Below are 27,435 nucleotides of genomic sequence, written 5' to 3'. Positions count from 1 at the left end.
CAAACATAAGACAGAAATACGTGTATAAAGAAACGGTTCATTTGCCCAGGAACACGCTGTGTGCAACTTTCTTTAACATAGTAGCACTAGCTTGTGCTTGGAAAAATGGGCTTTACTTCGTCATAAGAAATTTACAGATTGATACAAGAAAATGAACGAGAACTAGTCTGCATTGGGACACACGTGTGCAAATAGTAACGAAAAAATATCACATTTGTTAAAATTTCAATTTACAAAGAAAATCGTAAATAAGTTCATTAATATCTGAAAATTGTCGTGATTATCTCCCTTTCAAAATCGTCAAAACTTAGCTTGGGATACAAACATCGACCTGATCAATTATGACACTAATCAATATTCAACGACTATCTCATATGTTCTAAAACATCAGAAGCTCAACGAAGAGATGCGATATGACACTTATCAATTGTTGACATCTTAGCCCTTAAATACAAAGACTTGATGTAAGATTGTCAGAACGAACATTTCATCAGAAGAAGAAAGTCGAAAATAAAGCTGAGATCTTCCCGGGTACTTACTAAGTGCTAATGATAAATGTACATTAGCACTAGTCTGTGCTTGGAGAGGGGATTGGCAATTTGCATCTTAGAGGAAGAAGAAAAAACAGATGAAAATTTGATAACATCAGAGAAGCCGAGAAAATTACATTGAGATCTTTCCAGGTACTTGTTATGTGCTTATGAAAATACAACATTAGCACTAGCCTGTGCTTGGAGAGAGATCAAAGGTTTAACATCACCACATCAAGAGATAATGGAAAAGAAAAGCAAGACGAAGACGAAGACAAAGTCGACAGATTTACAGATCAATCTGATATCTTCCCAAGTACTTGTTATGTGCAAAATTAATGATAAACAAGCATTAGCACTAGCCTGTGCTTGGAGAGGAGTCGGAAATAACTTCACCACAGAAATACAGAAGAACTCAAAAGGTACCACCCATGTCCAAAATGTTTCCAGGTACTTGTTATGTGCTAATAATCGATACACATTAGCACTAGCTTGTGCTTGGAAGGATTACGGAAAATTACCTACAAACATAAGACAGAAATACGTGTATAAAGAAACGGTTCATTTGCCCAGGAACACGCTGTGTGCAACTTTCTTTAACATAGTAGCACTAGCTTGTGCTTGGAAAAATGGGCTTTACTTCGTCATAAGAAATTTACAGATTGATACAAGAAAATGAACGAGAACTAGTCTGCATTGGGACACACGTGTGCAAATAGTAACGAAAAAATATCACATTTGTTAAAATTTCAATTTACAAAGAAAATCGTAAATAAGTTCATTAATATCTGAAAATTGTCGTGATTATCTCCCTTTCAAAATCGTCAAAACTTAGCTTGGGATACAAACATCGACATGATCAATTATGACACTAATCAATATTCAACGACTATCTCATATGTTCTAAAACATCAGAAGCTCAACGAAGAGATGCGCTATGACACTTATCAATTGTTGACATCTTAGCCCTTAAATACAAAGACTTGATGTAAGATTGTCAGAACGAACATTTCATCAGAAGAAGAAAGTCGAAAATAAAGCTGAGATCTTCCCGGGTACTTACTAAGTGCTAATGATAAATGTACATTAGCACTAGTCTGTGCTTGGAGAGGGGATTGGCAATTTGCATCTTAGAGGAAGAAGAAAAAACAGATGAAAATTTGATAACATCAGAGAAGCCGAGAAAATTACATTGAGATCTTTCCAGGTACTTGTTATGTGCTTATGAAAATACAACATTAGCACTAGCCTGTGCTTGGAGAGAGATCAAAGGTTTAACATCACCACATCAAGAGATAATGGAAAAGAAAAGCAAGACGAAGACGAAGACAAAGTCGACAGATTTACAGATCAATCTGATATCTTCCCAAGTACTTGTTATGTGCAAAATTAATGATAAACAAGCATTAGCACTAGCCTGTGCTTGGAGAGGAGTCGGAAATAACTTCACCACAGAAATACAGAAGAACTCAAAAGGTACCACCCATGTCCAAAATGTTTCCAGGTACTTGTTATGTGCTAATAATCGATACACATTAGCACTAGCTTGTGCTTGGAAGGATTACGGAAAATTACCTACAAACATAAGACAGAAATACGTGTATAAAGAAACGGTTCATTTGCCCAGGAACACGCTGTGTGCAACTTTCTTTAACATTGTAGCACTAGCTTGTGCTTGGAAAAATGGGCTTTACTTCGTCATAAGAAATTTACAGATTGATACAAGAAAATGAACAAGAACTAGTCTGCATTGGGACACACGTGTGCAAATAGTAACGAAAAAATATCACATTTGTTAAAATTTCAATTTACAAAGAAAATCGTAAATAAGTTCATTAATATCTGAAAATTGTCGTGATTATCTCCCTTTCAAAATCGTCAAAACTTAGCTTGGGATACAAACATCGACCTGATCAATTATGACACTAATCAATATTCAACGACTATCTCATATGTTCTAAAACATCAGAAGCTCAACGAAGAGATGCGATATGACACTTATCAATTGTTGACATCTTAGCCCTTAAATACAAAGACTTGATGTAAGATTGTCAGAACGAACATTTCATCAGAAGAAGAAAGTCGAAAATAAAGCTGAGATCTTCCCGGGTACTTACTAAGTGCTAATGATAAATGTACATTAGCACTAGTCTGTGCTTGGAGAGGGGATTGGCAATTTGCATCTTAGAGGAAGAAGAAAAAACAGATGAAAATTTGATAACATCAGAGAAGCCGAGAAAATTACATTGAGATCTTTCCAGGTACTTGTTATGTGCTTATGAAAATACAACATTAGCACTAGCCTGTGCTTGGAGAGAGATCAAAGGTTTAACATCACCACATCAAGAGATAATGGAAAAGAAAAGCAAGACGAAGACGAAGACAAAGTCGACAGATTTACAGATCAATCTGATATCTTCCCAAGTACTTGTTATGTGCAAATGATAAACAAGCATTAGCACTAGCCTGTGCTTGGAGAGGAGTCGGAAATAACTTCACCACAGAAATACAGAAGAACTCAAAAGGTACCACCCATGTCCAAAATGTTTCCAGGTACTTGTTATGTGCTAATAATCGATACACATTAGCACTAGCTTGTGCTTGGAAGGATTACGGAAAATTACCTACAAACATAAGACAGAAATACGTGTATAAAGAAACGGTTCATTTGCCCAGGAACACGCTGTGTGCAACTTTCTTTAACAAAGTAGCACTAGCTTGTGCTTGGAAAAATGGGCTTTACTTCGTCATAAGAAATTTACAGATTGATACAAGAAAATGAACGAGAACTAGTCTGCATTGGGACACACGTGTGCAAATAGTAACGAAAAAATATCACATTTGTTAAAATTTCAATTTACAAAGAAAATCGTAAATAAGTTCATTAATATCTGAAAATTGTCGTGATTATCTCCCTTTCAAAATCGTCAAAACTTAGCTTGGGATACACACATCGACCTGATCAATTATGACACTAATCAATATTCAACGACTATCTCATATGTTCTAAAACATCAGAAGCTCAACGAAGAGATGCGCTATGACACTTATCAATTGTTGACATCTTAGCCCTTAAATACAAAGACTTGATGTAAGATTGTCAGAACGAACATTTCATCAGAAGAAGAAAGTAGAAAATAAAGCTGAGATCTTCCCGGGTACTTACTAAGTGCTAATGATAAATGTACATTAGCACTAGTCTGTGCTTGGAGAGGGGATTGGCAATTTGCATCTTAGAGGAAGAAGAAAAAACAGATGAAAATTTGATAACATCAGAGAAGCCGAGAAAATTACATTGAGATCTTTCCAGGTACTTGTTATGTGCTTATGAAAATACAACATTAGCACTAGCCTGTGCTTGGAGAGAGATCAAAGGTTTAACATCACAACATCAAGAGATAATGGAAAAGAAAAGCAAGACGAAGACGAAGACAAAGTCGACAGATTTACAGATCAATCTGATATCTTACCAAGTACTTGTTATGTGCAAATGATAAACAAGCATTAGCACTAGATATATATAGCCTGTGCTTGGAGAGGAGTCGGAAATAACTTCACCACAGAAATACAGAAGAACTCAAAAAGTACTACCTATGTCCAAAATGTTTCCAGGTACTTGTTATTTGATAATTATCGATACACATTAGCACTAGCTTGTGCTTTGAAGGATTACGGAAAATTACCTACAAACATAAGACAGAAAAACATGTATAAAGCAACAGTTCATTTTCCCAGGAACACGCTGTGTGCAACTTTCTTTAACATAGTAGCACTAGCTTGTGCTTGGAAAAATGGGCTTTACTTCGTCATAAGGAAGTAAGAGATTGATACAAGAAAATGAACGAGAACTAGTCTGCATTGGGACACACGTGTGCAAATAGTAACGAAAAAATATCACATTTGTTAAAATTTCAATTTACAAAGAAAATCGTAAATAAGTTCATTAATATCTGAAAATTGTCGTGATTATCTCCCTTTCAAAATCGTCAAAACTTAGCTTGGGATACAAACATCGACATGATCAATTATGACACTAATCAATATTCAAGGACTATCTCATATGTTCTAAAACATCAGAAGCTCAACGAAGAGATGCGATATGACACTTATCAATTGTTGACACTTTAGCCCTTAAATACAAAGACTTAAATTGATGTAAGATTGTCAGAACGAACATTTCATCAGAAGAAGAAAGTCGAAAATAATGCTGAGATCTTCCCGGGTACTAACTAAGTGCTAATGATAAATGTACATTAGCACTAGTCTGTGCTTGGAGAGGGGATTGGCAATTTGCATCTTAGAGGAAAAAGAAAAAACAGATGAAAATTTGATAACATCAGAGAAGCCGAGAAAATTACATTGAGAACGTTCCAGGTACTTGTTATGTGCTTATGAAAATACAACATTAGCACTAGCCTGTGCTTGGAGAGAGATCAAAGGTTTAACATCACAACAGCAAGAGATAATGGAAAAGAAAAGCAAGACGAAACGAAGACAAAGTCGACAGATTTACAGATCAATCTGATATCTACCCAAGTACTTGTTATGTGCAAATGATAAACAAGCATTAGCACTAGCCTGTGCTTGGAGAGGAGTCGGAAATAACTTCACCACAGAAATACAGAAGAACTCAAAAAGTACTACCTATGTCCAAAATGTTTCCAGGTACTTGTTATTTGATAATTATCGATACACATTAGCACTAGCTTGTGCTTTGAAGGATTACGGAAAATTACCTACAAACATAAGACAGAAAAACATGTATAAAGCAACAGTTCATTTTCCCAGGAACACGCTGTGTGCAACTTTCTTTAACATAGTAGCACTAGCTTGTGCTTGGAAAAATGGGCTTTACTTCGTCATAAGGAAGTAAGAGATTGATACAAGAAAATAAACGAGAACTAGTCTGCATTAGGACACACGTGTGCAAATAGTAACGAAAAAATATCACATTTGTTAAAATTTCAATTTACAAAGAAAATCGTAAATAAATTCATTAATATCTGAAAATTGTCGTGATTATCTCCCTTTCAAAATCGTCAAATTAAAACTTAGCTTGGGATACAAACATCGACCTGATCAATTATGACACTAATCAATATTCAACGACTATCTCATATGTTCTAAAACATCAGAAGCTCAACAAAGAGATGCAATATGACACTTATAGATTGTTGACACCTTAGCCCTTAAATACAGAGACTTGATGTAAGATTGTCAGAACGAACATTTCATCAAAAGAAGAAGGTCGAAAATAAAGCTGAGATCTTCCCGGTAACTTACTAAGTGCTAATGATAAATGTACATTAGCACTAGTCTGTGCTTGGAGAGGGGATTGGCAATTTGCATCTTAGAGGAAGAAGAAAAAACAGATGAGAATTTGATAACATCAGAGAAGCCGAGAAAATTACATTGAGATCTTTCCAGGTACTTGTTATGTGCTTATGAAAATACAACATTAGCACTAGCCTGTGCTTGGAGAGAGATCAAAGGTTTAATATCACAACAGCAAGATATAATGGAAAAGAAAAGCAAGACGAAACGAAGACAATCGACAAATTTACAGATCAATCTGATATCTTCCCAAGTACTTGTTATGTGCAAATGATAAACAAGCATTAGCACTAGCCTGTGCTTGGAGAGGAGTCGGAAATATCTTCACCACAGAAATACAGAAGAACTCAAAAGGTACTACCTATGTCCAAAATGTTTCCAGGTACTTGTTATGTGCTAATAATCGATACACATTAGCACTAGCTTGTGCTGGGAAGGATTACGGAAAATTACCTACAAACATAAGAGAGAAATACATGTATAAAGCAAAAGTTCATTTTCCCAGGAACACGCTGTTTGCAACTTTCTTTAACATAGTAGCACTAGCTTGTGCTTGGGAAAATGGGCTTTACTTCGTCATAAGGAAGTTACAGATTGGTACAAGAAAATAAACGAGAACTAGTCTGCACCGGGACACACGTGTGCGAATAGTAACGAAAAAATATCACATTTGTTAAAATTTCAATTTACAAAGCAAATCGTAAATAAATTCATTAATATCTGAAAATTATCGTGATTATCTCCCTTTCAAAATCGTCAAAAATTAGCTTGGGATACAAACATCGACCTGATCAATTATGACACTAATCAATATTCAACGACTATCTCATATGTTCTAAAACATCAGAAGCTCAAAGAAGAGATGCGATATGACACTTATCAATTGTTGACACCTTAGCCCTTAAATACAAAGACTTGATGTAAGATCTAATAATCAATACACATTAGCACTAGCTTGTGCTTGGAAGGATTACGGAAAATTACCTACAAACATAAGGCTGAGAAATAGATGTATATACCAGCAGTTCATTTTTCAAGGAACAGGCTGTGTGCACCTTACATTTTACATTAATATAGAAGCACTAACTTGTGCTTGGAAAAATGGGCTTTATTTTCGTCATGAGGAAGTTACAGATTGATGCGAGAACGAGAACTAGTCTGCACCGGGACACACGTATGTAAGAAGTAGCGAAAAAATGTATCATAAAGGTAGAAATATATTCATTTTTTCAAGGGACATATAAGCATCATTTACAATTATCATATGAAGTATGAATGGCTCCTGATTGATCCTAGTTCTAGTTTGCTTAAACTGTTAAGACATTCTATAAACTCTGTACTTGTCTCGTTCTTTGCTTCCCCGTTCTACCAATCTTTATCATGTGATTGAATACCATTTATCAAAATTTGAGTAAAATTATGAGGAAAAATTCTAGCCTTATTAAAAAGAAGATGTGGTATGATTGCCAATGAGACAACTCTCCACAAAAGACCAAAATGACACAGAAATTAACAACTATAGGTCACCGTACGGTCTTCAACAATGAGCAAAGCCCATTCCGCATAGTCAGTTATAAAAGGCCATGAAATGACAATGTAAAACTATTCAAACGAGAAAACTAACGGCCTTATTTATGTTAGCCATACAACGTCTTATGTTATGGACTTCCTTTCATCTGATTATATGGGTGCAATTTCATATGAAAGTTCTTTTAAAAATCTTGGTTTAATTTCATCTGGTCCTGCTGCTTTATTTGGATCTGTGTTAGACATGTGTCTTCAAGTGAGTCGCCAAAGAAGTAATGAAGGTGTGGGTATAAATAGTGTTTGGTTTTAGTGATGTGTTATTCCAATCCCAACCTGGGAGATTAAAGTCTCCCCCTATAATAAGCGTAGAATTTTTAATTTGTGTGACTTTTCTTATCATCAAGTCAAATTTTTTTGAGACAGTCATGCATCAATGATTCCCTATAAAATTTACTTTAGGTAGACAAACTGATGCATTTAGGAAAGTTTTAAGGCATGGCAGGACCTAGATATATCAGAGACCTATAATACCCTCCTATATAATCAACCAAATGTTTCCCACAATAAAGGCTCCCCTAGATCCGCCTATGAAAGTTATATGAAGACAAGTCTATGTTTCAAGATTATTACTGAAAAACTTACGGCCTAGCATATTTTGATGTGCCTTTTTTCAGTCTGCAGAAGATAGAAAAATAAACAAACACATGAGTTTCATTTGATACGGTCCACTCGGACAGTTAGTAACTTACACAGTTTAAGTCTTTTATTATTGAAAAAAGGTCTATTGTTCATTTAAATCAATACAACTCACAACATGTGTTATATGAGGGGAGCTTCTCAAACTCTTTTCCCAACTTAGATAATTTTTGGCACCTTCTGCAGGAACGAAATAATAATAAATCAAAAAATCATCTAATTTAGTTTTTAATATTCTGAAACTAACAATGCATTTAAAATTGATTTATTTAGGTCCTGTCATGCTCTAAAACTTTTCCAGAACAAATTTGTCTGTTCAGTGTGAAATTTGTAGTGTAAGTGTAAATTTAAATATATATATATTTTCGAAAAGGTTATAACAGAGACATAAATATGAATTTATATTTATCTGGTCAAATAATAACCTGAGACTACTATAACACTATAGTCTCAGCAGAGAGTCAGACATCTCAGTTATACCAGAGATATATTAATTCCTGATATACGACATTTAAGCTATGAAGAAAGATTAAAAGGGATAATTCGCGATTTTTCACTTTTCATCTTATTATGTTCATAATACCATAAAAAACATATTCACCAAGTTTTATTTTGAAATGAAATCTAATAAAGAAGAAAATTGGAAATTATTAATTATATTTTTTGAAACTTCCTGACTTATGTGACGTAGTTTAAGTCTTTGATGCATGCCGGGAGTGAAAATATCTCATTTAAGTCTTGTTCGTTAACCATCTAATAACGCGATTTAAAGCGCATCGACGACTTTTGGTGTAGCTATTAACCAACCAAAAATAAGTGATAGCCATGCAACTTTTAAAATTAGATCATGTGGATTTTTTAAAACGAATTTTAATAATAAAAGTAAATCATACAATAGAACATTTTTATGATTTTTTTTTCTAAAAATACTTTAAACAAACATATGAAACTGACATGATTGATAGTGTATTAAAAATACATGTTTGTATTCTGCCCTTTTTGCTTCATTCCAGCAATCATTTTCACTTGCTTGTACGGTGGAAACAATAAAATGTGTATTGTTTTGTGACACCTAAAGAATGTGGAATGCGTAGTTTAACTCAAGGTAATTAAAAGATTATAGCATTATGCAATTCTAATCTTTTGATCCTCATTCAGTGAAATCTAGGCGTCACGGTTCACTGGCATTTCAGGTGTGAAAGAACATTTCGTATCAATTGTAAACGGGAGTCAGACAAAGTTTCAGACACATGAATGTAAAAAAAAATAATTAAAATTAATTAACGGGAATAATAAGATCGCACAATAACTGGATAGCTGTTGTATATTTTTATATTTTGCATAAGATCACTTTTAATGAATTATGACTTTTGAATACTTTAGTAACGATAAAATACTGAATTATTTTAATTGAAGTATTTATAAATAAAAATAGCCTTCTAAACACGAGTTTATGAACTAAAAATTGTACTATTTCAAATTAGGATCGGCAGCCTTAAATATTTCAAACAGATCATTAACAATTGCAACTATATATTTTAGTCAATCCAAAGTGATCTTTAATTACCTTATTAGGAATTAATGTGCTCATCGAAATATTCTAAATCTCACAACACATGAATACTTCAGATATTTGAAAAAAGATGTTTTAAAAAATTGACAGGAAATTAAAGGATCTAATTGGAATGGAATCAACAAATTACGAACAGATATGCTTTTCAAGTGTGAAAAACATCAACACAATTTATACATAATCGGGAATGTCCTTCAGGGCCGTAACTAGGGTTCGAATTCAGGGGAGGCAGGGGTTTGGAGGCCGCTGATTTTTTCCTCTCATTAAAATGGCTAGAAAAAATGGAAAACAACACGTTTAATAAGTTATTGCGTCCGAAGCGCTTTTCTGGGTTTACCTTCATCAGGATCCGTTTTCATTTGATTTCCTTACTTTAAGAAACATCAGTATTGCTTGAACCTGGAAGCAATTTTTATGCAAAAACAAGCTGAGATTGCTGTTCGGGTGAGCCAATGCTCCGTCTTGAAGGCCGTACTTTGACCTTTAATTATTAACATTAAATACATTGTGACCGAGGATGTTTTTCTCAATAAAATCTAGCTAAAATGACCCGTTTTCCTTCGATATCCTTTCTTTAAGAAACATCAGTATTGCTGGATCCTGGAAGCAATTTTTATGCAAACAATTATTATTTGTATTTAAAAATCTTTTTGTTAGAAATCAAACTGGTAAGTTAAAAAAAAAAACATATAAAGCAAGATCATAGAACGCAAGATATATTTTTTTTTATCGAGGACCTTGAATTTCAATATTTTTGAAAGCTGAACAAACATGTATATAACTACAACCAGGGACTTTCTATACTAGTATATATATATATACTTAGTATAGAAAGTCCCTGCTACAACGAATGGGGGTGTTTTACTACTAAGGCTTTGACCATAATATTCTCGTACGATCGGGAAACGTTAAAAAAATGATCCAACTGCTGATTCAGCTGGTAACGAATTTCCGGGTACGAAAAGTCAAATTGCCGGTCTTGGCTGCGCGTACCCACATCCGGTTTTCTATCAAAATGCCATCGGATCGGGAATGAAACGTGAAATATATACATAAATTATCGATAATATGGGGATTTCGTGTAAAACGAGTGAAGAGTATGAAAAATAATATTTTCAAATTGTATTTATTAAATAATGATACATAATAAACATTGCAAAATTAAATGCACAATGATGGAAAATGAAACTGTACAGTCCCTGTAAAAGAAAAACATGATAGAAATTAATACTATTATAAAATTTAAATGAAAATTTAAAGAATAACATTTTAATAATTTAAAAATATACCCATATGATATTTTAAAATAATCTTTAAATTTAGTAAAACAGAAACTGAAATTTTAAAATATATAAAACTACTAAAATTAAAGCTTGAGTTTATAAAAATTAAAGAAGCAAGTAATAATATCAATTTAAACCAATTGTAAAAGATTAATGTAAATAATTAAGATTTGGAACAAATTTTACATATTCAATATGATTGTCACAATCAGGTTTTGTCCATCTTTAGTTACGCCAAGTTTAATGTGGAAAGGACATTCCATTTGGAAAGTACTGAAATTAGACATGTCCTTAATATCATGAACGATTAACAATACAAAAACTAGAAATAATCGACATTAAAAAAACTTAAATGAAACGCGGCAAATTCGATTAAAAATATGAATATTTACTAACTGAGAAAAAAATGTTCACTTACCTTAATAAAGTTTATATATGTGTATATTTATAAAAATTCTGAGTAGTTTTAATCAATTTATTCACTAATTGCAACAATTCCGTATATATTTCACGTTTCATTCCCGATCCGACGGCATTTTAATAGAATACCGGATGTGGGTACGCGTAGACTAGAACGCCAATATGACTATTCGTACCCGCATGCGGGTACGCGCAGACACTGCCTATTATTAAAGATTCACAATACAAAGGGAACTTCCTATGCTTAATTGAGTCACTAAATAAATGTGAACAGTTATATTTTATTCAAAATTATCGAAAAGCACTTTTAGTTTAATATGTGTTCTCGTACGAATACAGAATAACAGACGGACGGCCACACGAACAAAAAAAAAACCAAACAAACACTGAAACGTTTCACTATCGATCAAAAATCCGGAAAATGACATATATCACGTATCATGATAACACTGTTAAAACTGTAAACTTGTGTTGTTTATACTATAAATTCAAATTCTTCGTGGATATATTGTCAATATTTCATTTTATTACTTAAAAAAAAAATTTTGGTGTAGAAAATTCAGGGGAGGCAAACTGCCTCCCCTGCCTCATAGGTAGTTACGGCCCTGTCCTTCTTAAAATACTCTTCGTCGCACACCGTAACTATATATAATACTTTAGCTATTTGACCAACGATGTATATAAAAAAAATGAACGAATTAAATGTCATCTTTCCCTAATTTTTAATGTAATTATAAGTCTGTTTCAACTGGCAAGAATACCAGTAAAGCGGACAAGCAGTTTATTCCCTAACTCACAGAAGGCGAAGAGGTGATATGATACAAGCTTTCAAAATATTAAAAGGAATCGAAGATATATCTTATGAAAGATTTTTTACTGTCATCAGTACAAATACCCGTGGGCATAATTGGAAATTAGCAAAACCTAGATGTAACACTTCTTTTCGATTAAGACATTTCTCACAACGAATTATTAATGATTGGAATAACCTACCAGTTGAAGTTATTTCATCAAAAACTATGGAAGCCTTTAAAATTAGTATAGACCGTCATTGGGAATCAGTCATGTATCAGTTAAGAAATTGATGAGGACACAATTTATAGTTTTCTATATAACTTTTTAATTGTGTGAAATATTGCACCAAATCATGCAGGATTGATGATTGTATCAGTTTTGAAAGTGTACCAAAATAGGGTGGGCTAAAAAGGATAGGATCCTTCCATATGAGCCCCACAACGATCTTACAGGTATCTTACAGGTATATATGTCTCTGGTTATACTGAAAATATGAATTGAATTCTTTCTTGAAAACGCGGACGTCAAAGAAAACCATAATTATTGACGTTGTTGTATGGCCAGAGACATATATACACATATGTATGTCTCTGGTATGGCCAATTATTTCATTAAATAATACAGTTTTGTTTTCCCCATCTCTCCTTTTAAAGCTTTATTACCTATAAAAAGTTTTCAAAAAAATTACAATGTTGATGTAATTACCAGGTAACCGTCTGGCGCATGCTTATAATTAAAACCGGATGTAGCATGAATTATATTTGTTTACGGGTGCAAGACTGGGACGAAGTTATTTCGTAGCTTTAATTTTTCGAATTTTATGTTAAAAGCTGCAACACCATCATGTAAAAGGGAACAAGAATTTCGATATGCATATAGTACTTTAAGAGCGGGTCTCTTTATTTTAAATTGTGTTGTTTATAAGTGTTGAAATACAACAGTAGTTGGAATAAAAAAAAATCTGCACACCGACTACCCGTTATGAAAGAGGAAGTTATTTTAATTTCATTGATATGTTTGTGCTGGTCACAAATACCATTAGTAATATCTCAAAGTAAGTTTTAATCTCAATTATTTTTTTATTGAAGATTGATTTTCCTTATTTTTTCAACCCTTGCTTACTTTTCTCTATTCTTTATTAATTTTTTTGTCTATAATCTTGTCTATTCTTAACTAATTTTAATTGAGGGTAATTAAGAGAGGTCTGAACACGAAAACGCATAAATAAAATTAATGTACATGCAGACCCTAGGCCTGTGGTCACTAGCATGACTAGTGTCCGCTATTAACATTAATCAGCATTTACTGTGATCATAACAAGTGTCATCCTGTGTAATTAAAATTGTTGAATTAGTTTAAACATATTTATTTATAGTGGATTGGGAAACAAGTTTTGCAACTTATATTAATCCCTTTCCACTTTGCGGATGCAAGTGCTGCCTTGTAGCAGCATTAGCCTACTCTTTTTCGAAATCTACAAGGGTGTCTTTAACGTGCAAGAGATATGGCTCTCTCTTAACGCGGGTCAGCCATTTATCGTCCCCTTCCGACGGACTATCATCATTTCCTCAAGACCATACTCGTAGATGGTGTCATGGGAGAGCCGAAAATTGAATTGTTAAATAAACAACGGTACAAGCCTATTCCCAAGCAGCTGCAGAACCGTAGCTCACAGGTCCTTCACAGGTCCTTTTACCTTATGTTATTTTTTGACTATATACATGTATCATTGTATATGGTCTGCAAATAGTCTCAAAATAACATAAGGACCTATGAGCTATGGATCCACAGCTAGTCCCCAAGCTGATACATGTACATACACACTTTATTTTTGTTCAAGTTCTTAAAACTTCTAAAATTGAGAAATGTTGTTTGATTTGCTGAATTAATCCTTTCTTTAAAAGAGGAGACAGAATGAAAGGACATATAGCTAACATATCTACATATATGATTATGTCCCTTTCTTGCCAAAAGTAACAGGTTAGCACCATAAACTTGGACTGTCACTTCAGAATCAAACCCCTAAAAAAAATACAGTGACACACTATTCTAAAGTGCCTTTTTTCAACTGGAACCCTTCTCCCTTCAGATTCAAGCTGGAACACTGACTAATTATTTGAAATCTCCACTCAATCTGAAAATAAAAGTATTTGAAAAGACATACTCATTTTTCAATCTGTTTCAGCACTTTAACATGTTTAAGGATTAAGGAATTTGTCATTCATTACATTAAAATTTATCTTTCAATTATTTTAATTTTCTGTTTTAGATATTAAAAATGATTTTTTTTTTTTAAGTTTTACATATTAACATCACATACCTTTTATAATGTTTTATACATTTTATAGCTTCATATATTATAAGATATTGGTTTTGCTTATCATTGAAAGATGTACAGTGAACTTTAGTTGTTTACATCTCTATCCTTTGGTCTTTAACTTTTGAGGATAGCTGTCTCGTTGACAATTTCCCCACATTTATATAATAAGGGCCATACATTTTGTTGAGAGGAATCAATTCATGGGGATACATGTACACTGTATCTGTAAATGATAATCGTTTACATTCATTATAAGATTAAAGAGAAATAATGAATTAATTGGTATACATTTTAACTCTTGAAGGGACTCATTCTCTGTAGTCAAATCATAAATGTAACTTTTTAGCTCACCTGGCCCGAAGGGCCAAGTGAGCTTTTCTCATCACTTGGCTGCCCCTGAATTGGTAATTTTGAGGAAATTTTGCTGTTTTTGGTTATTATCTTGAATATTATTATAGATAGAGATAAACTGTAAACAGCAATAATGTTCAGCAAAGTAAGATCTACAAATAAGTCAACATGACCAAAATGGTCAGTTGACCCGTTTAGGAGTTATTGCCCTTTATAGTCAATTTTTAACCATTTTTCGTTAATTAAAGTAATCTTTTACAAAAATCTTCTCCTCTGAAACTACTGGGCCAAATTAATCCAAACTTGGCCACAATCATCTTTGGGGTTTCTAGTTTAAAAAATGTGTGGCGTGACCTGGTCAACCAACCAAGATGGCCGCCACAGCTAAAAATAGAACAAAGGGGTAAAATGCAGTTTTTGGCTTATAACTCAAAAACCAAATCTTTTGGGGAAATCTGACGGTATAAAAATGTTTATCAGGTCAAGATCTATCTGCCCTGAAATTTTCAGATGAATCGGTCAATCGGTTGTTGGGTTGCTGCCCCTGAATTGGTAATTTTGAGGAAATTTTGCTGTTTTTGGTTATTATCTTGAATATTATTATAGATAGAGATAAACTGTAAACAGCAATAATGTTCAGCAAAGTAAGATCTACAAATAAGTCAACATGACCAAAATGGTCAGTTGACCCGTTTAGGAGTTATTGCCCTTTATAGTCAATTTTTAACAATTTTTCGTTAATTAAAGTAATCTTTTACAAAAATCTTCTCCTCTGAAACTACTGGGCCAAATTAATCCAAACTTGGCCACAATCATCTTTGGGGTATCTAGTTTAAAAAAATGTGTGGCGTGACCTGGTCAACCAACCAAGATGGCCGCCACGGCTAAAAATAGAACAAAGGGGAAAAATGCAGTTTTTGGCTTATAACTCAAAAACCAAATCTTTTAGGGAAATCTGACGGGATAAAAATGTTTATTAGGTCAAGATCTATCTGCCCTGAAATTTTCAGATGAATCAGTCAATCGGTTGTTGGGTTGCTGCCCCTGAATTGGTAATTTTGACGAAATTTTGCTGTTTTTGGTTATTATCTTGAATATTATTATAGATAGAGATAAACTGTAAACAGCAATAATGTTCAGCAAAGTAAGATCTACAAATAATTCAACATGATCAAAATGGTCAGTTGACCCGTTTAGGAGTTATTGCCCTTTATAGTCAATTTTAACCATTTTTCATAAATTAAATTAATCTTTTACAAAAATCTTCTCCTCTGAAACTACTGGGCCAAATTAATCCAAACTTGGCCACAATTATCTTTGGGGTATCTAGTTTAAAAAATGTGTGGCGTGACCTGGTCAACCAACCAAGATGGCCGCCACCGCTAAAAATAGAACATAGGGGTAAAATGCAGTTTTTGGCTTATAACTCAAAAACCAAAGCATTTTGAGGAAATCTGACATGGGATAAAAATGTTTATCAGGTCAAGATCTATCTGCCCTGAAATTTTCAGATGAATCGGTCAATCGGTTGTTGGGTTGCTGCCCCTGAATTGGTAATTTTGAGGAAATTTTGCTGTTTTTGGTTATTATCTTGAATATTATTATAGATAGAGATAAATTGTAAACAGCAATAATGTTCAGCAAAGTAAGATCTACAAATAAGTCAACTTGACCAAAATGGTCAGTTGACCCCTTTAGGAGTTATTGCCCTTTATAGTCAATCTTTAACCATTTTTCATAAATCTAAGTAATCTTTTACAAAATCTCCACTGAAACTACTAGGCCACAATCATCTTTGGGGTATCTAGTTTGAAAAATGTGTCCGATGACCTGGCCATTCAACCAAGATGGCCGCCACGGCTAAAAATAGAACATAGGGGTAAAATGCAGTTTTTGGCTTATAACTATGAATTCAAAGCATCTAGAGCAAATCTGACAAGAAGTTAAATTGTTAATCAAGTCAATATCTATCTGCCCTGAATTTTTCAGATGAATTGGACAACTGGTTGTTGGGTTGCTGCCCTCCAATTGGTAATTTTTAAAGAAATTTTGCCGTTTTTGGTTATCTTGAATACTATTATAGATAGCGATAAACTGTAAACAGCAATAATGTTCAGCAAAGTAAGATCTACAAATAAGTCAACATGACCTAAATGGTCAATTGACCCCTTAAGGAGTTATTGCCCTTTATAGTCAATTTTTAACAATTTTCATTAATTTGGTAAATATATGTAAATTTTTAACAAATATAGTTCTCTGTTACTAATGGGCAAAGTTCATTATAGATATAATTGTAAGAAGCAAAATCGTTCAGTAAAGTAAGAACTTCAAACACATCACCATCACCAAAATACAATTTTGTCATGAATCCATTTGTGTCCTTTGTTTAATATGCACATAGACCAAGGTGAGCGACACAGGCTCTTTAGAGCCTCTAGTTTTGAATCAAAATTCCTTTTAGTAATTATATATAATAAGGAACTGCTGAAACCAGCTTAGATACATTGTTTTATATTAAAGATTAAGCTTTCATGATAGCTGAACAATTCAGCTTACTGCAGCTTGCACAGAACAATGTATTGAACTTTTTACATTAAAAAAATATTATTTTTCTCTCTTCCAGTTGAATCAAAACACATGTGACTTACAACAACAAAATTATTTATATTTGTTTTAAACCAATAATATTATGATTTACTAATTTTATAATATTTTGTCGTTCTTTTCTTCCGTATTATCTCCATGTCCAAAGCCAAAGCGGACATTATATATAATTAAGGGTTATATTAACTGACTTTGTGACACTAATACACATGTGTTTGTACTGATACTGTAATATACATTACCACTGTAGAAGGTAGTTGCACATATGTATGTAAAAATCAAATGTAGTGAAAATTGTAAAAACAGCTTATATCTGACATTCTGCACTTTCAAACATGTATTTCACATTACAAGACATTCCTTTAAAACGCATGATTATTTTGTCTCTTTCAATCAGATAATTCTCCCTAAAAATTAATATTTTGGTAGGGATTTCTTTTCATACAGTTATTTAGAAACAACAATGTCACATATTCTTTAAAAAAAAGTACCTGCATGACAAGTTTGAGGACTCAGTACCGTAGTTTAATATCAGCAAGATGTACCAAAAACACACTTACGGTCATAAAGGGAAAATGGAGGTATTGCCTCACTGGGTCCACCCTTGAATGTGTTATGTATTAGTTCACTATCAGTTCATTAGTGAATATCATAAGATACAGTATTTTACAAAGACTGAAGTTGATTTAGAAAATGTCCTTGTGTTATGTCAAGGGGAGATAGTTTCCTTTCAGAGTTTATTGAGTTGGACATGTTTGTCATGAGAAAAAGCACAGAATGTCAGATATACTGTTTAATGTAGAAGGTATCTTTTTAAACAAAATTACTTCTCAAAGGGGAAAAGTTTCAATTATTTTATGTAGATGGTTTTCAGTTTTGTAAATGCTTCATTTTGCTGTATTAAAGCATACATTTATTTGTGTACAAGAAATAAAACTCCTGGTAAAAAAAGTCCTAAAATAAAAATTACTTAAATACTCTACTAGTGACAGAACTAATTGGAGAATGAGTGTAGGGCATGATTTAATTATCACTGTTGTTACGTCAACAGTTGAATAGCTTTTAAATTCTTGGATTTGCTAGGCTTATTCCTATATGTAACATTTAATAACAATTTAATTTTATCAAATAACTGGACTGGACGGAATATCTCCTATGATAAATAATATCTGAAAATTTGTAATTAGTGCCTTGTTAAATAGTTGTTGCCAAAATTGAAAAAGAAAAATTTGTTTTTGATCCAAAGTAACAACAAATAGAAAACAATATTTCAGAAAAATTTAACTAAAAACTTGTGAAACTTTTACAATTTTACCATTTTGTTTTGGTCAATTATAAAAGTGATTAATAAAAGCTTTGCTAATGATGCACACCCCGCTATATACTTTATTATATTAGCCTGTCACAGTAATAAAATAGGGAATCACTGCTTTGCTAATAATTGTCTAATTTTAAAATAAATAGTTTCAGCATAATACATTAAAAACTCAATGACTCTTAATGCCACTAAGCTAAATTATATAGGCTGTTATTTGAAAATTCTAGAGAAAAAAATAATGAATAGCACTGTTTCATTTATAGTTATTCAAATGATGGTCCAAGAAAAAAAGGCTATATAAAAATTCTAATCTTTTCAAATTTTCCAAATGATAAATGTAAATACAGAAATATAAAACAAAAATTGTCTTCATTAAACAAAATTTCTTTCATCAATTCTGTCATTCACAAAGTTTAATAGTTTTTAATTCATACTGTAGTTGCAGACATATTTCGGATTACTAAATTTAAATGCAATAGCACATCTAAAAGAGTTATTTTATTTTTTTAAGATCCTTGTAGGCAAAAATTTGACGCAGCAAAACAAAATCAAAGATTTCTGCTACCACCAAAACTAAAAATAATTCTTAGAAACCTAGGTTGTATTTTCCTATAGTGTATTTTTGAAAAAGGTCAACACCTGAAATCATGGTAAAAATATATCAGTTTAAAATGCTATATTTTTTGTGTCAAATATTTTTGTTCTTTTGTAATTTATGTTTCAGGGACTCCATTTTGTCATCAGATCGTGTGTATATGCATGATGGCATGATGAAGGTTTTACATTCCTAGTGTTGTAGCAATCATGTTTTGTAAAGGTTTTTAATTATTGCTTTACTGGTATTCAATGGTTAAAGAATTTTTACAAAGAAAATTATAGGAACAGATCAAACTAGAGGAGTTTCACACTGTGTGTAAAGTTTGAACACTTGTGTACACCTTTGTTGTAAAGCTTTTCACACCTCTGTTCCAAATTAAGAATAAGTTGCAAAGTTCTTACTAGAGAGAGAAATGAATGCCAATAGGAATTTTATGTTAGGACAAGATATTTTTCAATCAGCCTCCAAGCTATTTTGCTTACTTGTTTTTTTAATTAAAGTAATGACAGTTAGCCTTTGGGCCCCTTATGATAAAATCAGTAGAAATTTTTTACATTGCCAAAAGCTTTCTCTGCCGATGTCAATTTTTTGATAGACTTGGCATTTTTACAGTTTTGAGAAAAATCTTACTTATTTTGAGGGAATCATTAAGGATTATAGGAGACTTGTGGTATATATGGCAATGAAACAGCAACCCAAAAAGACAAAAAAAATGAAAAAACAACACTTTGCATGCAGCATGTTGAACATTGTATATTACGTTGAAATATAGACGGAAAATCAGGATTTTTCTTGCATTGATTATTTGTATAGATTAACATTTCTGTGTTTGTATGGTATATGTAGTAATAAAATTTCATTTGTATATAATTATATATTTTCCTGAGTATATATATGCTTGTTTGTGTCTCTGTACATATATATTTATTCCTGAACATATATATTTATTAATTGTCAGCTGAGTTAATACTATATATATTGTAATCACTGTGAATGCTTATAAATGTCTCAGTTTTTAGAGGTTGTGTACTAGAATTGTTGAGAAATGTTGACATCGAAAAGAAATAAACAAACAGATAAGTTGTCCACTGTCATTCATTGGTAGAACTAGTTAGAGTAGTCGCAAACAAAAGCGAATAACTATTTTGGGAAATTTTTATCTTCAAGTTAACATTTAGAAGAATAGGAGTTATTAGATTTAACATTTTTTTTCTCAATTAATTCTTCTTTTACAAAACCATTTATAAAAAAAAAAAAAAAAAAAAAAAAAAAATTCTTTAAATTTTTTAATTTATTATTGAAATAGGAAATCTCTTCAATTAGCCTTGAAGAACTTTTAGTGGACATATATCACTACAATGGCCCTACTAATATCACACTACAATGATCCTATGCTTCAGTTTAAGTAATGCAGAATGAATACTTTGTGTATATCTGCAATAATATGTTGTATACTATTTATATATTACAACACGATACTTATTGTTTACATGTATTTATTCGAAAAGGATAACGTCATCATTAGAATGAGTTATGCATTACATGATTTTAACTGTTGAATTCTTATAACTAAAGCAAAAATTATAAGGCCAGATTGTTCTGATTACTGGCTTGAAAACTTTATTTCATTAAACTATATTTTTTAGTGTTTAGTGATGGTATTATGATTAAAACCATGCTTATAAAAAAAAATGGTCAAAAAAATCTTGAGTTTACAGTTTACAGTTTAATAATAAGGACAAGTTGGATTACCAGAACCACAATTAAAATTTTATTTGACTTGATCATTTTGAGATAATTGGTAAAATTGAGATTTTCAAATCTTGTTTTAATCAAATAAAGCCATTAATATTTCTAACAATATTAAAGGTAAGGATTTATCAAAAAATGAATTTTCTTATTAAATTGAATTTTTATTTGAGATGATTTATATGTAGTTGAAGAAATATTAAGGGGTGTGTTTGATTCTTTTTTTACAGAATTTTTGTCACTTACCGTCAGCCCATCATCTGGCAGTGCTGTTCTTGGAGCCCAAACGTATGTGATAGCATGCCAGATTACTGGTAACCCAACAGCCACTAACTGGTATTGGACCAAGACCCCATCCAGCAGTGGACAATCAGAGAACATCAACCGTAACACCAACAAAAATGAAATATCCACAAAAAAACAAGAAAATTCTTACCATGAAAAAAAATGAATCCACAGCCTCTATTTTCTACTTTTCATCTTATGCAATTTTGTTATCACAGTTGTACAATGTATGTTTTTGATCAAAATGATGTTTTTTTTTCAGCTGAATTAAATGATTAATTTATGACCTTTATTATCATGTAAAAAGATTCATTAAAAAATTCATGAAAATATCTTCCTCTGTTTTAGGTGCACCACAAGTCTCAATACCACAGAGTGCCTACAGTGTTATATATGGAAGTGATGTAACAATCCCTTGTACCATTCTTAATGCTAACCCAGCTCATTTCAGAGTCACATGGTATTATACCGGCAGTAACAACCAGCAGACTACAATCAATACTGGAGATCCTTCCCAGTACAGTGGTGGTGTCTTAGGAAACCCAGGTCTCACCATTCTCAATGCTAACAACCAAGATGCTGGATTTTATAAATGTGAAGCCGAGAATCAAGTAAACAGTGGTCAGAGTAGTAATACACAGTTGAATGTCATCGGAGGTAAGTTGGTTTATACTTATTTGTCATTCCATATTTTTTTTTACCTTCAAGCATACTAATTAGAAAACATTGTATAATATACATGCAGAAAATATGTTTTATGCAACAAAGTTAAAATACTTGTATGTCAGTATTCTTTTTTCAAACGGGAAGTATGAGATGAAAAAATAGATAAAAGGTAGTCGTTCCTAAAGGTCTTAGCTGAGAAAAATTCTTTACAAAGTAACATTAGGTTTTAAAGTATTGTGTTTCAGATTTTTTAGAAGAATTTAGTTTTTTTTATAAATATTTGCTTTGACTTCAGTTACATTTTATCCATAGATTTACTAAGAATTATGGGATATTTTCATCAAATTTGGTGTAATGCTTGTTGATTGAGGTATAAATAACTAGGAAAATGAGTGACATAAAAAATATCATAAATTTAAGATAAATATAAGTTTTTGAGCTTTAGGCTCCTGAAGTATCCCCTTTTTGCATTTTTCTGTGAGATTTACCAGCAAACATTGACAATTAGGTAGAGTTTAAAGGGTTAACAGTTATAAAAACTGGACGCATGTTTAAAAAATAATGTTTATGGGGAAATCTTTGCTATTTGAAACATAACAATCTCATTCCAGCTTATTGCTTTGTTCATAACATGCTTATTTAAAGACCATAATAATTCATTTTTTGTGTCCATTTTCATTTATAGCAATTTTTATTGAATAGTTGCATGCTGATCTCTCTTAAGTTTTCTTCTTATTTTCCCATAATTTTAGATTAAAGTATAATTTACTGATTTTGAATACTTGTTCAAAACACATATACATGAAGAGTATATTGTTCTTAAAAATAGATATACCAGTTGTACAACTGAGCAAGACTACAGAAGTTGTTGTTTTTGATGCATCTGTTACCCTAGTCTGTTCAATCAGGTCACAAAATCCTGTCGTGACTGAAATCGTTTGGCAGTTTACAAACAGCAATCAGATTACTACACAAATAGTCATTTCCACCAGTGCTGGGAAATACAGTGGTTCCACTGTAAATAACCCATCTTTGACAATAAACAATGCCGTATTCCAAGATGCTGGAACGTATCAATGTTTTGCCCGAAACGCAGTTGGTACCGGACAAAGTTCAACCCTTGCTTTGGGTATCGCTGGCGGTAGGTGACGAGGTGAAAGTGGCGTTGCTTTGTTAACACTAACACAGTCATTTAAATCAAAAAAATATAAACATCTTTCTAAAATGATACATAAGAACTAAGTCTGGCTTTTAACAGTTTGAGGAATAACACAAATATATATATGTTAATTGCCTTTAAAAAAAAATAAAAAAATAATAACTTAATCTTTAATATTTTAACATTAAACGCTTGTTTTAAGTTTCCTTTTCTCTTTTGAAAAAAAAGCTACCGTTTATAATTTGGCAAATTGAGATTAAAATAAAAAAAAAAGAATCAAAATTTCGTGGCATTAAAATTCATATTCAAAGGTATTTGAAAAAATTGTCGTTAAACTGGATTAAGAGTGCTGTGAATAATTTTCTTAAACACAGATATTGTGTTACCAATGGACTCAATATATTACCCGATATTGTTTTTGTTTTCAGAATTAGCAAGTATTACAGCAAGTCCATCAACACAGTTTGCCAATTATGGCGCTAATTCAGTAACAATCCAGTGTAGTGTTTCTGCATCACCTTCAGCTACAGCTGTTGGGTGGAGAAAAGTTTCCTTAAATGGTCAGACATCTACAGAAATAGATGCACAAAATAGCAATAATAAATATTCTATTGTCAATTCATTGACCGCACCACATTTGACCATCAGCAATGTCGACTTCAATGACGATTCCAATTACGTATGTTTTGCCACCAATGCTGTCGGTACAGGCACCAGTAATAATGCTAGAGTTGATGTCATTGGCAGTAAGTATTATTTTCTGATATTTTTATTTTAATATTTTCCTATATTTATGAACTTATTATTAAAATCTTATTATATTGACATTTATCCTTTGATAAATAAAAAAAAGTTATTAGCATTTAAAAATAAGAAAAAAAGAAAAAGGGGGAGGAGAAAGAAAAGAGAAGGAAAGAGAAAATAAATATTTATTTTCCTTTTGATCAGTAAAGACAAGTTGTAACATAAGACTTATTGTGGATTCTTTAATTTCTCGCTGGATACCAATTTTTGTGGGTTTCGGCAGGTTATGGAGAACCAATTTTAATGTTCAACAAATTACAAATTATCTTAAGGAATGTATGCAGACTTTGCCAAAACAACAAAATGAAATATCCACAAAAAAACAAGAAAATTCTTACCATGAAAAAAAATGAATCCACAGCCTCTATTTTCTACTTTTCATCTTATGCAATTTTGTTATCACAGTTGTACAATGTATGTTTTTGATCAAAATGATGTTTTTTTTCCAGCTGAATTAAATGATTAATTTATGACCTTTATTATCATGTAAAAAGATTCATTAAAAAATTCATGAAAATATCTTCCTCTGTTTTAGGTGCACCACAAGTCTCAATACCACAGAGTGCCTACAGTGTTATATATGGAAGTGATGTAACAATCCCTTGTACCATTCTTAATGCTAACCCAGCTCATTTCAGAGTCACATGGTATTATACCGGCAGTAACAACCAGCAGACTACAATCAATACTGGAGATCCTTCCCAGTACAGTGGTGGTGTCTTAGGAAACCCAGGTCTCACCATTCTCAATGCTAACAACCAAGATGCTGGATTTTATAAATGTGAAGCCGAGAATCAAGTAAACAGTGGTCAGAGTAGTAATACACAGTTGAATGTCATCGGAGGTAAGTTGGTTTATACTTATTTGTCATTCCATATTTTTTTTTACCTTCAAGCATACTAATTAGAAAACATTGTATAATATACATGCAGAAAATATGTTTTATGCAACAAAGTTAAAATACTTGTATGTCAGTATTCTTTTTTCAAACGGGAAGTATGAGATGAAAAAATAGATAAAAGGTAGTCGTTCCTAAAGGTCTTAGCTGAGAAAAATTCTTTACAAAGTAACATTAGGTTTTAAAGTATTGTGTTTCAGATTTTTTAGAAGAATTTAGTTTTTTTTATAAATATTTGCTTTGACTTCAGTTACATTTTATCCATAGATTTACTAAGAATTATGGGATATTTTCATCAAATTTGGTGTAATGCTTGTTGATTGAGGTATAAATAACTAGGAAAATGAGTGACATAAAAAATATCATAAATTTAAGATAAATATAAGTTTTTGAGCTTTAGGCTCCTGAAGTATCCCCTTTTTGCATTTTTCTGTGAGATTTACCAGCAAACATTGACAATTAGGTAGAGTTTAAAGGGTTAACAGTTATAAAAACTGGACGCATGTTTAAAAAATAATGTTTATGGGGAAATCTTTGCTATTTGAAACATAACAATCTCATTCCAGCTTATTGCTTTGTTCATAACATGCTTATTTAAAGACCATAATAATTCATTTTTTGTGTCCATTTTCATTTATAGCAATTTTTATTGAATAGTTGCATGCTGATCTCTCTTAAGTTTTCTTCTTATTTTCCCATAATTTTAGATTAAAGTATAATTTACTGATTTTGAATACTTGTTCAAAACACATATACATGAAGAGTATATTGTTCTTAAAAATAGATATACCAGTTGTACAACTGAGCAAGACTACAGAAGTTGTTGTTTTTGATGCATCTGTTACCCTAGTCTGTTCAATCAGGTCACAAAATCCTGTCGTGACTGAAATCGTTTGGCAGTTTACAAACAGCAATCAGATTACTACACAAATAGTCATTTCCACCAGTGCTGGGAAATACAGTGGTTCCACTGTAAATAACCCATCTTTGACAATAAACAATGCCGTATTCCAAGATGCTGGAACGTATCAATGTTTTGCCCGAAACGCAGTTGGTACCGGACAAAGTTCAACCCTTGCTTTGGGTATCGCTGGCGGTAGGTGATGAGGTGAAAGTGGCGTTGCTTTGTTAACACTAACACAGTCATTTAAATCAAAAAAATATAAACATCTTTCTAAAATGATACATAAGAACTAAGTCTGGCTTTTAACAGTTTGAGGAATAACACAAATATATATATGTTAATTGCCTTTAAAAAAAAATAAAAAAATAATAACTTAATCTTTAATATTTTAACATTAAACGCTTGTTTTAAGTTTCCTTTTCTCTTTTGAAAAAAAAGCTACCGTTTATAATTTGGCAAATTGAGATTAAAATAAAAAAAAAAGAATCAAAATTTCATGTTAAGAAAATCACGTAGCAAAACAATAAATTGATGTCAAATTATTTAATAGATGTGCCAGTTGTATGGCTCAGTAGAAGTGATGACTTTGTTCTATATGGAACCAGAAATTTAAATATAGATTGCTGGATATCAACACCAGACTATCCACTTTTATCTGTTGTCTGGCAAAAAACTAGATATGGTGTCACCACACAATTAAATGTGGCCATCAGTAATGGCAAATATAGTGGCTCATCTTTAGTTCATCCTGGTCTGACAATTAACAACGCAGAATTTACAGATTCTGGCAGCTACGTATGCATCGCGACTAATCTCCGTGGTAACGGCTATAGTCCTGCCTATGTGTTAATCATATATGCCAGTAAGTCATTCAGTGTGGTATGACTTGCTTACAAAGTAACCCTTGTTGCTACATGTTCAGATATAAATTTGTGAAAAACACGGATTTAAGAAACAATATAACATGTTAAGTCATCTCCATAGATATCAAATCACTTTTTAACCTGTGTTTAAAAACATCAATGCCAACGGGAATCAGTGTGTTTTGTGGAATACACATATATATATATTTATATTATACATAATGTTTGATTTGTATGATTTGTACTATGATGTGTTTTGGGGTTGGATTTCATCATAAATTTTGAGTTCAGGCATTTCATTTTAACGTTTTAATAAGTTGCTAAAGATATGAACATAACCTAGAGCATTTACCAATTTGTGTATGTTTGCCTTTTTTCACTCATAAACTTTAAAGTAAGCTATCACACAGTTAAGCATACAGTAGTTATGTGATACACACCATCGTCATGGTTTCTTGGCAACAGTTAAAGTATTTTATTTCAGTACCTCTGGTGATTTAATTTTTTCGGCCACAGGCTGATGCCAATCAGTTAAGTCATCGACATAACCAATATGCTGCAGGACTAATATCAAGTGTGCCAAAACATTGGGAACAAAGTGAGCTCATATGGCAACGTGTGTTAGGATATTTGGAAAGTTAGTTGAAACTAAACAATAATGCCTTAACAAAGATATTCTTATGAAATTAACCAGTATGCAATATCAGCATTGTCAAGTATTGTAACATGGTCCAATTTTTTTTAATAAATTGATTTTT

General features: G+C 32.1%; 1 protein-coding gene across 1 annotated transcript in view; it reads left to right on the top strand.

The window, feature by feature from the left end:
- The first annotated feature begins 12,919 nt into the window (after positions 1 to 12,919).
- LOC139503563 (neural cell adhesion molecule 2-like) overlaps positions 12,920 to 27,435 on the top strand; it is a 54,440-nt gene continuing 39,924 nt past the window's right edge. Inside the window, exons 1-5 of the mRNA XM_071293365.1 lie at positions 12,920 to 13,212; positions 21,732 to 22,040; positions 23,637 to 23,954; positions 24,548 to 24,856; positions 25,695 to 26,006. Of these exons, the coding sequence (XP_071149466.1) occupies positions 13,140 to 13,212; positions 21,732 to 22,040; positions 23,637 to 23,954; positions 24,548 to 24,856; positions 25,695 to 26,006 (1,321 nt within the window). The 5' untranslated portion in view covers positions 12,920 to 13,139. The remainder of the gene's footprint in view (positions 13,213 to 21,731; positions 22,041 to 23,636; positions 23,955 to 24,547; positions 24,857 to 25,694; positions 26,007 to 27,435) is intronic.

The sequence above is a fragment of the Mytilus edulis genome, chromosome 14 (genome assembly GCF_963676685.1).
Source record: "Mytilus edulis chromosome 14, xbMytEdul2.2, whole genome shotgun sequence".
Lineage (NCBI taxonomy): Eukaryota > Metazoa > Mollusca > Bivalvia > Mytilida > Mytilidae > Mytilus > Mytilus edulis.
The sequence above is the reverse complement of the archived record's forward strand: the minus strand, read 5'-3'. Positions and strand labels throughout refer to the sequence as shown.